A 15684-nucleotide genomic window follows, 5' to 3' on the forward strand; every position below is an offset into this window, starting at 1 on the left:
TTGGCCATAATATTTAGTCAACCATTTTTTTGTAGAACTAGCAGCAACTCTCAGTCTCCCAGTGGATTTGATGCCTGCTGTCATTACAGTAGAACAAGCGAGTAATAATAATAATACCCAATCTGTGGACTCAAATTGAAATTGGGGAAAATAAATCCTGCATGCAGACACAGACTCAGAGCATAATAATCACACAGAATAAACATTAGAATAAACCAAACGAGCGCTCTTCTCTCCTCTCCATCTCTCTTCTAGCTGCGCTCCAACTCTCCTCCTGCGCTCCTTTTTACCTTCAGACTGTTCATCTGCTTCTTGCATCCTCGAATCCACATTGAAAAGGTCCGTTTTAAATCCAACTCATCGTTGGGAAAAGAAAAACACCCCAGAAGGTGTCGACGCAGTGAGAGTCTGAGTCGTTTTAACCTGAATTATAAAATGTTTTCGGAGCGCAGCAGACTCTCCTGCTGAGAGGAGCGACAAACATTTTCGCCACATCCGGGTGCCTTTAGCCTGCAGATTCACGGAGGATCCGCTGCTGTCAATTCATTCTCACTGAGTCTGAGGATGGAGAACAAGTTAGAAGAGCCTATAGCCTGCTGGAAACACATCCTAACTGGTAATGCACCTGTTGCTGCCCACTATAAACCTCAAAAAGCGCGCATTAAACATCTCTAACTCATGGATGAAGTCTGGCAGGATTGCCAAATGTTTTCAGACAGACAAAAGCTAATGATTCATGCTTTAAAATAATAATAATAATAATAATAATAATAATAATGATAAAAAATAATGATAATAATATTAATGATAATAATAATAATAATAATAATAATAATAATAATAATTATTATTATTATTATTATTATTATTATTATTATTATTATTATTATAATTATAATGATGATAAAAATGATAATCATAATCATCATTATAATTATAATTATAATAATAATAATAATAATAATAATAATAATAATAATAATAATAATAATGATAATAATAAATTGAATGTTGTGAAAATGGAGACAAGAAATACATCTTTATATGAACTGGGGAGATGACAACAAACAACCAAAAGCCAACAATAAATCAGTCTGTTTCTAATTATAGGCGCTCTTTATTATTGTGAAAGGCAAAGTGTCTGATATTAATCACAACTATCTCTTATGATTACAGTGACATGATTGTCCCCTTGAATAATAAGATTTTTTTCTGAATTGTGTAACTAGGTTTTATTCGTCTTTATTTTATTTTGCTTTAAAATAATAATAATAATAATAATAATAATAAATTGAATGTTGTGAAAATGGAGACAAGAAATCCATCTTTATATAAACTGACAAGAAGTCAGTCTATTTCTAATTATATCTTGTTTTAACAATAAATTAAGCAGCATGTGACACAGTGACACAAACACACACAGAGACGCCCACAAATTGGCCCCAAAGATTGGTCTCTTTAAATAGTAATCTTTGTCTTAAATGTAAACAGCATATTACAGTTTATGACTCATTATGATGCAAAAACCATTCAGATCAGTGGAAAAGTAAAGTAGTAAAACAGTTTCTGTATATAGGCTAGAGTAATCTGACTTTCTCCTGCCGGGGTTTTCTAGGTAGCAGGACAGACACCATGCCCTCATCCTGTCCATTAAGGCCTATATTATATATTTCTGTGTCCCAGGTCCTCAGACTTACCCCTCAGAGGTCTTGCTCTTATCATAAACGGCATTCTGTCACCTGGCTCTTCTCTGGAGCCTCATAGTGCCGGTTTTCTGCCCTCACTCCGCAGCGATTCGAGAGGAAATGAGTTGTGAGAGCTGTGCTGGAAGGTTACCAGTGATGGGATTACCTGTAGCTGTATGGAGGATAACAGTTTCACGGTAGTGCGTAATCCTCGGATTATAATCTCTGCTCCAATGTTCCCTCAACCGAGGCAGGTGAGGCAGGCAGCTGCAGCTCAACTGGACCAAATGAGTTTATAGAAATGTTGGTTTTAAGTATCCTATAAGGAGCTCTTACATTAAGGCTATATGTTTGTCACTAGTTTACCAGTTTGGTTATGCTGCGTACAACTGAAAAGTCAAGACTCAAAATGCAGAGATCTTGTGAATTCACTTCGATGCAAACTTCACTTTGAGTAAAACCTAAACTGCACAAATGGTTCTCAGAGAGGTTGGACACAGTGGTGTTTACATTACATGAAGATATAGACCCACTGTCAGTATCTTTTTTAATAATTTAATTTATTTTAATTTAAAAGGCACGCATACAGCTGTAAGCAAATTGTTTGGACAAATTGTTGTCCATTATTACTAGATTTGCACCTTAAAACTATTTTTTTTTTAACTCATTAATTTTTAATTAAAAGATAGGCCCACTGTCAGTATTTTTTTCTCTACAGATACATGGCATTTAATTCTTAGAAATATTATTTCAGTCTTTAGTTCACTTTATTATTGTGAAAGGCAAAGTGTCTAATATTAATCACAACTATCTCTTATGATTACAGTGCAATGATTGTCCCCTTGAATAACACGATTTTTTTCTGAATGGTGTAGCTAGTTTTTACTCATCTTAATTTTATTTTATTTTATTTTAGGCTAATTTAATTTAATTTAATTTAATTTAAAGGCACATGCAAAGTTTTTTGGACAAATTGTTGTCCATTATTGCTAGATTTGCACCTTAAAACAATAAAAAAAAAAAATTAAATCATTAATTTTTTTTTAAATATTTTTTTTAAATCATCAATTTTGTTTATTTGTAATATAACCTGTTTGATTTCAGAAAGCAAACCTTCTTTTTCCTGTTGTTTTACGGAGGTGGGCATCCAGTTTATTGGTGCATTACTGCCACCTTTTGCTCCGGAGCGGGATCAGACATTAGATTTACTTTTTATCCCTCCAACCAAATAAAATGAAATAAAATGAAATAAAATGAAATAAAATGAAATAAAATAAAAAATATATATATATATATATATATAAAATAAATAAAATAAATAAAATAAATAAAATAAATAAAATAAATAAAATAACACACACACACACACAAACATATAACCTATATTTTATCCTCCCCGAGGAAGCACGCCTGCCCATCATTTCCTAAAAACATTTAATTTTTAAGCAGCACTTTAACAAATTGTGAATGACCGACAATATGTTACATTTCACATTAATCTCTTTGGAATAAATAAATAAATCTCTCTGGGAAACTTTCTTGAGATACGTCACTTCCGGGGGGACGAGCGGAAGTTATAAGTGTGTCTCCAGAAACCCGTCCGTGCGGGAGCAACAACAATCACATCCAAGATGGAGACCGTAAACGCTGGACAGATGATGAGCTTAGCGGCTCTACAGAGACAAGACCCGTACATCAACAAGCTGCTCGACGTCACCGGACAGGTGGCTCTCTACAACTTCAACTCCAAAGCGAACGAATGGGTAAAGTTTGTTAAAAAGACTGAAGACGGAACTGTTCCGCGGAGAGCCGTTAAAACGATGCTAAGTATTGACCTAGCATGCTAATGCTAATGCTAGCTCCTTGATAAAAACACCAACATGTGTTCGTGTTTATCAAACTGAACTCTTCCAGATGTGTTCTCAGATGTACTGCAACTCTTCCAGATGTGTTCTCAGATGTACTGCAACTCATCCAGATGTGTTCTCAGATGTACTGTAACTCATCCAGATGTGTTCTCAGATGTACTGTTTTGATACCGGTGTCATTCTGTTTGTGTTTCTATTACTTTATCGTTAATAAGTTGGAGAGTTTTATCTTAACTGAGCTAACATATGTTAGCACTACTAGCTTTAATTCTGCCATTAACCTCTTCATTTTTAAATAATTAATAATCAACATTATATATTTATTTAAATTATTTTAAATTCTTTATTTATTCATTTATTTTTTTTGTATTTTTTTCTTGTATTTTATTTATTCATTATACATTAATAATCAACATTATATTTTTATTTAAATTATTTTAGAATTCTTTATTTTGTTTTTATTGTATTTTATTTATTCATTATCTATATACATTTTTCTCCTTGTTTGATGAATTTAATTTCTCCCTATTTTTATTAACTACTACTACTTATTTGCATTATTATTGCTATTATTACTTTAGGACGGATAATAATGCACTATATTCATTTTTAACAGTCTCTTCTGCACTGTATTCACTTTTTTAATAGTCCTGTATCACAGCTGTTACCCTGCACTATATTCAGTTTTAACAGTTTTCTTCATCTCCTTGTATTTTTATATCTGGTATATTGTTTTGTACTTTGTAATACTAACTTTTTTACTAACATGTTTTGCACTATGGAACTGTGATGCTGGAAACTTGAATTTCCCTCAGGATCAATAAAGCTACTATCTATCTATCTATCTATCTTTCCCCTGCTACACTATTTCCATATCAGTATTATTGTAATAATTAATTACTCCACCTAACAGTTATTTGAACTGCCAGAGATGATGTTAGCTAGTGAAGCCAACAGTCAGCGGTCGTTGCTGTTATTTTGTGTTAGTTGTTGTTGTTTTTTGACACATAATTGTCATTTATCATTTCAGGAGAAGACCGAAATCGAGGGCACCCTGTTTGTTTATGCGAGGTAAGCATATAAAGTGTTGTTAAATTATTTAAACATCAACAGGATGACCATGCATGATGTTGTTTACTTGCTTGGTGTCACGTTTCCTTGAGCTGCCACTTGACTCTGCGCAGCACGTGTGTAGGCCGCAGTGTTGTAAACAAACATTCACTGCTGTTGATTTCCTCTGGTTTCTTTGCCTTTTATTACAGCTTTGTGCCCACAGTGGTTCTTTATTAGACTCCATGTGATTGTATATGTCCATAGTTTCGACATTTAAGTAGTTTATTACGCTAAAAATGATAAATATATATATACTAGGTAATGACTTTCTGGTATGAAGATTTGTTTGCCTTTCTCTTTACATTTAGGTGTTTTTTTTTGCTTGGTTAAACTAAATAAGCATTTTTAAGACATCAGCCTTGGCTCTGGTCAGGTAATGAAATTAGCACCTGCCAAAGACAGGGTAAATGTTGGCTGTGGCAAGTGAAAATTCCAGGTCACCTGCCACCATGGCACACAGGTTTTCCTTATATTAAGAAATATTATTTTTAAAAAGCAATTCTAAAGCCTAAATTAAATATATGATAACACTTCATTTTACAGGTCCGCAAATTTCATGGTAATTATGTGATAATTAGCAAGTAACCTGTTTGAAATTTCTTTGGAATTACGGTCAAATTACCCCCAATATTTACCTATACATTTATTGAAAATTACTTTGTTATATTGTATGGACAATAAATTAAGCAGCATTTGACAAAATAATGCATCAGTTCATTATAGAACTAGTCAATACTGAAAATATCTGTCAGTAGTTCTTCATCGTTGTTTACACAGGTGTCCAACAGTCATCCTCCACAACCAAACACTTTTGTGTTATCAGTTTTCAGAAAATGTAAATACCTTATTAAAAATTACTTCACTTTGAAATACATTAATTTAGATTATTATTTTTCAAAGTAATGCAAGTCAAAAACGTTTGCCAGTGTTTGGTAAGTAAGATTTTAAAGCTTTTACTAAATAGAGAGCACAAGGTGCTGTAAAGTGTTGATCAGGGTTGGTTATGTTTTCTACTACCAGAGTATTATCTGACAGTGTTTGCAATCTTTGTTCATCTAAGGTCTGCCTCGCCTCGCCACGGCTTCACCATCATGAACCGGCTGAGCACAGAGAACCTGGTGGAGCCGATCAACAAAGACCTGGAGTTCCAGCTGCAGGATCCCTTCCTGCTCTATAGGAACGGCAACTGTGAGTATTTTGTAGAAGCTCTAAAAGAATAGATATCATACAAAGTACAGACACATTTCTGTGTCATGAGTAAGAGATTTTTATTCAATGTTCAGGATCCAATATTTGTGTGTTCTTTACTGTTTATTGAGAAGTTAAAGGACCAATATGTAATATATATATATATATATATATATATATATATATATATATACTGTATTAAATCATAAAATGACCATGATATGTCATCAGAGATTAAGGAAACATGCTGAATTGAAAGACTGGTCCGAAACGTCAGTTTTTATTTTGGCCCATCCACTGACCATTTCAACACCCCCGTTGCCACATATGAAACAAATTGGCACGTAAACACAGTTTTCTACAGCCATGGAAGCAAGCTAACGAACTGGATCAACAGACATAAAGTTAACATTAGATTCTACCCAACCTATAAAGCCTCGGCACATCTCTCTCTGTGCTCCGTGTGCAGCTGGGTTTTCAAGGCAGCGAGTATTTGAGATTTATTTGTAAAGTGATTCAGACTACTGGCCAGAAGCTAACACGATCGTGTCTAAAAAGTAACTCTCAAATTGCAAAAACATGCGCTGTCTGCTATCAGTCCCAGCGGAGGAGCGGACGGGCCAAGGCTTCAATGTTTTGAATTTGGACTGCTGTTACCCATTTTAAACGCTAGCTGTCAGTACTACATAATGCTCCTTTACGGGCAGCAAATCATTAAGTGACACAAGTCCAATATACAGAGTTACAGGTGAGCCCCAGCCCAGTACCAATCTCAGACAAATTTTAAGAATCTCCACGATGAGAAATGTGAGATATCGTCCCAGAGAAAATACGGATCGAACCTTCGTCATCACACCGTTACATAAGATGTGTAAAATGTCAAAAACCCTCTGCTGTCAGAGGGAATATCATCACGTATTGTTTCTTTGCTACATAATCTGTTTCTGATCAACTACTGTGGAGCACTACTGTATCAGAACATTCTGTTAAAGAAATGTACACATTGTGCTGCAAACTTAGCATGTAGACGGCTGTGGAGGTGTTGGTGACATTCAATATCACACACACACACAAATGGAACAAATAAAACATAAAGGTACCTCTGAAAATGCCGAACAAACATCTCCCAAACGTTCTCTGGAACATCTCTTTTCCCTTTTGCTTGAAGTCATATTGGCATCTTGGGGTCACATTTAACAATAAATCCTCATCTGAAGAGGTTTTTCCACTCATGGCCTCACGCAGGCCAACCAGACGGCAACAGTTTCAGCTCGGTTTGGCCACAGTCAATATCATTCTGCATTGGAGCGACAGCTAAAAAGATCGGTTTGATTATGAATCTACTACTTCTTGATATATATTTTAATTATACAAGTTATTGTTTTTGCTGATGGCGTTATCCAGTGAGTCTGCAGTCAGACTTGTTGTGGAAAGAGTTCTGCAGGAAGTAAGGCGAAGAGAAAGGAGTAATGAAATCCCTCAGATCTTGAGAAAGTAACTGACAGCGCTGCCACCGAGGTAATCTATTAGAAGTCTGAACAGGAGTTTCATCAAGGCAACGAATAAGGAATTAGACGGTTTTCCCATTTGTTTGCTTATAAGAAAAAACAACATGGCCAGGGTCAACGTCAGCGTAGACTGCTCCCCTTTTGGACTTTGTTTGCCCATCAGCCTGCCTGGTATGGAAGACATGATGTAATTTCTCGTTACTATTCAGGCCAGAGCAGCTTTTCCGGTAGCTTCACTTGAGTCCAAGTGCTGTTAGCATTTTAATTCCTCAGGCTGGGTTGAGTTGCAGATCGATAGAACTGGATGCAGCTGTTGAGTAAAGTCAGTCACCTCTGGAAGACTGGTCAGAGTAAATCTTCTCTGATAGTGTCCTCCCCTGGTTTTATTCCATTGGCTGCTTGTGTAGTTCTCTCACTCAGCTTCTTTCAGTCCATTAGTGCTCTTCAGTAATGCAACTTACTGGCTGAAGATCCTTTTGATTGTTTTCAGACATCAGTTGGTCATCATGTGGTGTCTGTCTTTGTGACTGCACTCCTGTGAAGGTGTGGTTGTCGTGGTATAGACTCCAGGTGTCTGATCTTCAGAGAGAAATATCGTCAAGATGGTTGTCGCTCCGTTGTGAAGTAGGAAGTGCAAAGAAGGAACGATGAAGTCTGAGCACCAGCAAGGTAGAAGTTTGATCGAAGAGTCCGACACGAGGAGATTTTCTTCTGAAAGATGTTGATAATTAACGGTTATTTGTGTCTTGTTCCTCCTTTGAGTCCTGGTGAACTCACTGCCTGAGGCTCACAGATGTACTCAAACTCTGAGAAAGCTGTCTAGAGAGACCAGTGTACTCAGACACACTCACACCTGTTTACACCTCGCCATATTCCCCTTGGTAGCAGTAAATGCTACAGGGAGGCAAGCACTCAGGTTGCTAGGTTACCACAGCCTCTTGAGGGACCTTGGCTTGAATATGCCAGTATTTCATCACGTACACAAACACAATTGTGTTTCAGCAAAAACTGCTGACATACAGTTTGTTTTTATTTTAGCATTTTATTGTGCAACAAGTAGTCAATTCCCATGATTTACCTATTTGTTCAAGCCATAAGTCTCTTTAATGTAGCTAATGACATTATCCACCGCCAACTCTTTAACAGCCTCTAGGGCTGCACAATATATCCTATTTTAATGTCAAATTGTGCGATAAACACATCGCGAAAGACTGCAATATTGCACCGGGGATTTTTTGAGTTAGTTGGAAGTGAGTATCAGTAGAAAACCACACTTTAAAATTTAACCATCATTATTTTTTTTATTGGTGCCTTTTGTGTTCAGCTCAATTTGTTCTACAAAAGAAATAATTTCCTTTAATTTTTTTCAATTCAACAAGCAATTTGTTGTATTTTAGCAGAATACTGAAAGCAGAAGAAAGGCAGAACTGTGTAGTAATCATAATTATAAAAATAATGAATTTGATTTCACACTTTAAAAATAAGCTGAATCTCAAGGTGCTTCACATAAAGGGCAGAACAATATTTAAATATCAGGCGGAGAAGGGGCGGACAAACAACGCCAACGTCTTTTCCCCAGAGTACATTTTAATATCTGCGTATTTATCACAAGTAATATTGTTCACCACAATTGTTCATCACAATATTCAACAACATTGTCTCATATTGCATATTTTCCTCATATGGTGCAGCCCTAAACAGCCACCGGATTATCGAGAATAGTGTGAACATTTCCTCCATCTTTCAGTTTCTTCTGGGGCAGACACACTGATTTAGATGAGCACAGATGCTCAGCATCATAGTTGCAGTGATATATGTTTTTTTGTACAGTGCCTGTCTTTGGCACTAATGATTGATTGTTTTTAAAACAACTTTATACAGCAGCTGATATGCTGCATTGAGATTAATAAGAGGGATGAATGCTAAAGGCCTGCCATATACAGTAGGCCTGGGCAGTAACTCAGTATTATCATATATTGTCTTTTGTTGTGATTGTATTGTGATGATATGATAGTGTTGTTATTTTGCAAAACTCAATTATAAACATAATAAAACCGTACAATTAGTTTTTTTGGTCGGCTATAAAGTTGTATGTGTGAAGAGTTTTATCTAATGTAATTCTGCCTCCGCTACACAGTGTAATAAAGAGTATTTGTGTTTTTTTGCAGTGGGTATCTACAGTATTTGGTTCTATGACAAGAGGGACTGTCAACGCATTGCTCAGCTGATGGTCAAGTAAGCAGCCAGACATGTGTTTACCTAATCTGTTTGGATGAAATGGGACAGAGCACTGTCAGATATTCCGATTTGTTTGGATCACATTTGGTGTTGGCTTTAAAAAGCAGCTCTACTTTCATCACAAGGAGTATTTGAATCCACATTTGACAAAGCAAATAGGTGTGCAGACTATATGTCACACTTTAACTCTCCCCCAGGATTGTGAAACTAGAGGCAGGCCACGCCCAAAGAGAGTCGCCAGAGAGGGTAGAGCCGGGGAGGACAAATGGTGTCGCAGAACCACGACCCATCGACATCCTGGAACTGCTCAGCAAAGCCAAGGAGGAATACCAGAGAGTAAGGAGGCAGACACACACACATTACATGTTATTTAGGTTCTTACAGTAGCACTTGTGTTTAGCTTGTTACGTATTTTTAGTACCGTCATTGTTATTTCTTCCCTATATGTAGCCATTGCAGATTATATATACAAAATGTGAACCTGGATCTGAGACTGTACATTGCCTGAGTAAAAATGTAGCATTTGTTTAACCTCTTAAACACTGACTGAAACACTTTCACAGGTCTGACTCAGCAGATACAGACTCACACATGTGCATATCTGAGATTACAGTGGTACTAAATCTGGGATTATTTCAGGTCTGGGGGCGTCTGTTTAAGCATCTGGGGATGAAGTCTGAATTTATGCCTTGTCCAACTGCCAAACTCCGGCTTTTAATGGCTTTTAGTCTATGTATATTTATCCTCTGGCTCTTTTTGAAATATTGAAAATACCATTTCATGTGTGTGTGTGTGTGATGCAGGCTCAGGCAGGTGAAACAGACATGTCTGCAGAGCCTAATGTGAAAGCAGCTATCAACGCCACAGAGCATGCGCACAGCACACCAAAACCCGAAAAGGTACATACATTACACAAACATGTATGCAAAAGGTCTGATATTTATTCTTTTATCTATATATCTTTTTATTTTGAGAGCGTTGTCATCCTGTTAACTCCTACATACGGAGACTGTGGAGGAGGACAAAGAGATGGTGCATGTTTTGGGGGTTTTTTTCTGACGATTTTTGACAAAGATTATTTCATGCGAGCAGAAAAAAAGCAGTATTTTGATACAATGATATGCAAAATGCATTTTCTTGATTTATACCTAGGAATTCAATCCGGAAGGAGTTTAAGGATCGAGAATATGGACGCACAACTTGATAGCTGATCTTGCCTACTTTTGGTGTTTTTTGATAGGTGGTTCTATTTTTAGATCCAGGTCCCAGTTAGCAAAATACTGGAAGCTCCAGCACTAACGAATCTCTTAATTTTTATGCCGTTTTTAGACGATACATGGTCGGCATCTTACCACTAAACCAAGTGGGCTCCTCTTATTATCCCCTCCCCGTATGATTATGGTGTAATGAAGCTATTTTAGAATTGAATGTGATGTGACAAAAACTAAGGACATGTGCATTGATTTCAGCCGTCACCACCCAACTCCTGCAAACACCATAATTAACGGACGATGTTGAGATTGTTGAATCTTTCAAGTATTTGGGCATCATAGTTGACAACAAGTTGACCTTTGAGAGGAATACAGTTGTGGCATCCTCATATTGCTGGTTTTGTCATTTTTTATTGATATTCTTTTTATCAACCAAGTTGTTTTCCATGCGTTTAATTTCCACCACCGCTCACAGATTTGTTCTTTTTACTCACCAGAGCTCTCGTACAATGGTGAAGCAGATCACAGTCGAGGAGCTCTTTGGCTCGTCCCTCCCTAAGGACCCCTCTCTACCCATGATGCCCACACAGAACACCATCACTGCTCCCAGTGACCCCTCCACTGCCTACCTCCAGAACCAGTCTTATCCCACTCCAGCCCACCAAAATCCACTCTTTCCTCCCCATCTCACGCCCCAAAACCCTGGGTCAAGTCAGCGGCACCAAGTCCCTGGCCTGCTCCCAGCTCCGTACCCGCTACACTCCACCCCTGTTTTCCAGTCAGTGGTCCCCAGGTCAGACCCCCAACCTCGATGCTCCGTCTCCCCTCTCATGGTGCTTCCAGCTGGCCCAGAGCCTCGTGCTGCTCCCCCTGGTCCTGCAGCACCATCAGCAGTTCCTACGGCCTATTTGGGACAGGAGATACTCAGCTCCCTCAAAGCGGCGGTGCCATCTGTGAATTCGGACATCCACAAACCCATCCTCGCACCCAACTTCCTGCCAAGCACGCTGTTCCCCCCTCACAGCTTCCGGGAGCCCATGGGGAAACCGCTTCTGCAGCACAGCAAAGAGATGGATGTTTTCTCTCAGCCTCCAAACCTGATCAAACCGATGTCTGTGAGTTCAACGGTTGTCTTAGCAGCTGCTTTTGTGGATCTGTTATTGCCCTCATCAGTGTCTTCTCCCTTTTATACCACAACAAATTAGATTATAATCCATCCTATTGTTTGTTCTTGTCGTTTCTTCTCCTTTGTATCTCCCCGTCTTTCCTTTTCTATCCCTAGGCTGTCCCTATGAGTCCAGGTCTTGCTGTTCCAGGGCCGCCGATATCTGTGCTTCTCTCCCCCAGCGCCTTCCAGCAGTCCATGAGTAAGACAACAGCAGCAGCATCGGTGGTCCCTCCTGCCCCCTCCGAGCCCTCCTGCTCCTCTGTAGGAGCTTTAGAGCCTCCACAAGCAGCCTGCAGCAAAACACAGCTACAGGATACTCTGATACACCTCATTAAGGTACACAAAGAGCGTAACATATATATGTTGGCAGGTTGGAGTGGAACAACTCCAAGCTAAAGCTGTTCTCCATTACCTTACATTTATGGTTTCAAAAGGAAAAGACTCTAGTGTAAAGTTGAAGGGTCAGTTCACCCAGATTGCAAAAAAAGAAAAGCTAGTACAACACAACATTTTGGTCTAATTTCAAGGCGTAGAACTGTCCCATGGGACCAAGAACCTTGCCTTTCGATCAGAGGAACCAGGGACTAAATTGAGTTCCTGATGGCAAAACAGTCAGTGCTCCAGAGCTAGTACTCTCTGATAGTTCAGGCACTTTCAGGGCAGAGTTTGTTGGGCTGAAAGTTGCTGATTGGTCAAACACAAACCTGGCGGCAGCTACAACTTGTATACATCTTCATTCACAAAAAAATAATAAAGTACAGGGTGTAATTAGTATCAATATTGGGATGAGGGGTGGACATTTCTTGATGTTTATTAAGCGTAAACACAAAGTTAGTCTTTGTGCAAGATAAAGAGAGACGAAGAGATAATGAATGAGAGAGGGAGCTGTGGTCGAGCGAGTTAGAGTGAATCAGATAGAAGGAACGACGAGAGAACAAAGCAAATGACAGACCGAAATAAAACGATTTACTGATGGTTTCATGGCGGTTTACGAAGCGTTTAAGTTTTACAATTTATGTTTCCAATGAAAATATTGAATTCCGGTGAAAACACGCACACAGACGGGTGTAGTTTGTTCATTCCTCTCTTGTTTACTTCCTCCCCGTCTAGAATGACCCAGACTTCCTCGGTGCCATTCATGATGCTTACCTGCGGAGTCTGTCCAAGGACTTCAGCAACATGAAGCTATAGTCTCCTTCAACCATCACCACTGTTACTTTCAGCGCTACGACCCCTTTGTGCCCTTTGAAGAATCCAGACCTTAATGGGAGTTAAAAGAAGTGCAGATAGCAGGTTTTTGACACACTGTACACCACAACTCTTGAAAACTAGTCTGTCTTCTCAGGGTTATTATAGCATGCAGCGTGCCATTTAACCCTCTGTTCCTGACACCGAACCTTTTTGAGTTCTCACCTGAACACCGACGCTGTCCCGGCTACTCACGTTATCTTGGATCGACTTTTTGTCTGCTTTGTCAAAACTGAACTACGGTGGGAGAGGAGGACGAGATAAAACGTCCCAGTGTGGCCTTGAGCTTTCATTTCTACTTTATAAACATGATAAAACATTTGGCCACGAACTGGTAACGATTTGCTGTTGCTGGTTTAATTCTCTTGAGGACGGGACCACAGCGGAGCTTCGGCGACCACAAATCTTTTGCAGCTTGAACATTATGAGAATCACTGACGCTGCTTCACTCGCTCATCTCACGTCTTTGGACTTCTCCCATTGCGAGAGTATGGGAACAGTGATAACACACTTACAGTTCATTAAGAGAAAGAGACCTCTGTGATCGGGACCACAGAACTGTTTTGGGGGTCTTTGCAGACGAACTGTTCCATCTGTGTGGCATTAAAAAGGACTGCTCGTTTTCCTTTTTTCACTTATTGAACCTTCTCCCTCGAAGTAATGCTGAGCCATCACAGTTTTTGTAGCAGTTTATCAGTGTGTCTTAATAAGGAGGAGATTGTTGAGGATTTTTTTTTTTTTTCAACCCTTGTCCAAGGAAGATAAAAAAAAACATCCGTTATTGTTTGGAGAAGCACTTGCAGCTCAATCTAAGACTCCGTTCCTCTCGGTTGCTTTTTTTTAATGTTGTGTTACAGACTGTCCATAAAGACACAGAGACGAACGCACAAACCAGCTTCTTTGCTACCTTTTCCTTTCCCCGCGTTTCTCCCTACCCTTGCTCTTTCTCTTTCTTTGTCTTTCTCCTCGTCTGTGTCGTTCATCTCTCCTCCACCAGCTGAGCTCAGTACTCGGATGTTCTTGGAGGAGAACTTGCAGTAGACGACAGTCGCGGTGCCTTTAGGGAAAGCAGCATTTTCGGATACGTTATGATGGTACAGTAGAGCTAAATTTATCTGAACCTCTGGGTTCTGGTTCTGCAACAATGTATAATTTAAATATCATGAGGGGGGAAAAAACGATTGATTTTGGGTTATTACATTCACACCTTTAATATTAAATTGCTTAAAAATAGGGCTGCTTTTGATAGCTTCAGTGTGTTTCAAACCAGTTGAGTTTATACCAGTAATTCAAACTAATCATGAAAAATAGAAACCACTTCCACTCAAGCTTCTAAATGAATTTTGCCAGGCCACAGTTAAGTCACAAAGACTTAAGAGAAAAACAAATTGTGGTAACTTGTTGTTTATTTGCAGTAACAGGCTACTGCAGCACTGAGCCGTAAACCCTACAGACTGCAGTGGGAACAGGAAAGAAGATCTGTCTCCTCATCATGTGCAGCGCTGAGTGGTTATTAATGCTGAGAACTGATCTAATGTACATCAGAAACTCAGCTTTCATAGATTTAGGGGGGAAAAATGATGTGGCTCGTGGGCACTTTTGAAGACACGACAGATTACTAATAGGTTTTATTTACCTGGTTGTCACATCATTTTCAGCACATAGAATACCATTAAACCAGTATAAAAATAATGTAAAAGCTGGAAAATATGAGTTGTGGGGTTTTTTAACAAATGGTACAGTGATGTTTTTTTTAGTAGTCGGCTCACACGTTACTGTTCAGATGTCTACACTATAGTTCTCGAAGCAATTAATACATCAAGTCATTCCAGATGGAAACCTTTGTAGGAGACTTTTATTAGGTTTTGCAAACATTAATTGCCGGGATTATGGCACTTTTTGAAATGTAATCAACATTTGGGAGTAACTGATTGTGATACCACTACTTTGCATCATGGTCCTGCTATTTGAATGTATTTGATAACTCGCAGTATGTACAGTATGTGCCAGTCTTGTTTTCTTCTGTGTCCTGCATAGTTAAGTTGAACTCAGATCCACATGCTTTCAATATCATGTTTTTCTTTCCTGTTTTTATTTTTGCAAAATTAAGATTCATAATGCAAAAAAGGACAAGTCCACTGCCAGCGAGGAAATCAAATAATCTGTGCACTTCTTTGCCCTGTTATAACTTTTCATTTGAGAAGTAATCTTGCCAACGCTTCTGGCGTGTGTTGGTTAAATAAACGCAACACAGGAAGAATGATTGAAATGTAGAGTTTTTTAATCCCGGTCACATATTTAAGATTTTAAGGTTATTTTTACGCTTTGGTATAATTTATCTTTTTGGCCAGAGATATGATTTTGGAAAAAGTCTTTGCAAATTATATTAATTTTCCAAGATTGTTGCCACTGTACATAATTTGGTTTATTTTGTGATATTAAAGAAATTGAAATAGA

At 38.4% G+C, this 15684-nt stretch overlaps 2 protein-coding genes across 7 annotated transcripts in view; one reads left to right on the forward strand and one right to left on the reverse strand.

Annotated features, from left to right (window-relative positions):
- Window positions 1-1828, reverse strand: part of cacna1db (calcium channel, voltage-dependent, L type, alpha 1D subunit, b) — a 109225-nt gene extending 107397 nt beyond the window's left edge. For 5 of the 6 annotated variants that reach the window (XM_074644750.1, XM_074644747.1, XM_074644748.1 and 2 more), the window contains exon 1: window positions 1698-1828. In XM_074644750.1, the coding sequence (XP_074500851.1) occupies window positions 1698-1731 (34 nt within the window). In that variant the 5' untranslated portion in view covers window positions 1732-1828. Of the gene's footprint in view, window positions 1-290; window positions 530-1697 lie in introns of those variants that run through there. The other variant, XM_074644745.1, reaches the window with a different exon arrangement.
- Window positions 1829-3274: 1446 nt separating this feature from the next.
- On the forward strand, window positions 3275-15684 carry dcp1a (decapping mRNA 1A). The gene is made up of 9 exons (XM_074644756.1): window positions 3275-3448; window positions 4584-4624; window positions 5727-5854; window positions 9531-9597; window positions 9798-9936; window positions 10404-10499; window positions 11309-11926; window positions 12094-12315; window positions 13090-15684. The coding sequence occupies exons 1-9, from the start codon at window positions 3317-3319 to the stop codon at window positions 13168-13170; spliced, it is 1524 nt and encodes a 507-aa protein (XP_074500857.1). The 5' UTR covers window positions 3275-3316; the 3' UTR covers window positions 13171-15684.

This window comes from Sebastes fasciatus, chromosome 8, assembly GCF_043250625.1.
Source record: "Sebastes fasciatus isolate fSebFas1 chromosome 8, fSebFas1.pri, whole genome shotgun sequence".
NCBI lineage: Eukaryota > Metazoa > Chordata > Actinopteri > Perciformes > Sebastidae > Sebastes > Sebastes fasciatus.

Excerpts from the sequence above, each read along its gene's own strand:
- dcp1a (XM_074644756.1), top strand. The coding sequence starts at position 3,317 with ATGGAGACCGTAAACGCTGGACAGATGATGAGCTTAGCGGCTCTACAG. Across the intron at positions 3,449-4,583 it reads ACTCCAAAGCGAACGAATGG|GAGAAGACCGAAATCGAGGG; the intron begins GTAAAGTTTGTT and ends TTATCATTTCAG. Across the intron at positions 9,937-10,403 it reads CCAAGGAGGAATACCAGAGA|GCTCAGGCAGGTGAAACAGA; the intron begins GTAAGGAGGCAG and ends TGTGTGATGCAG.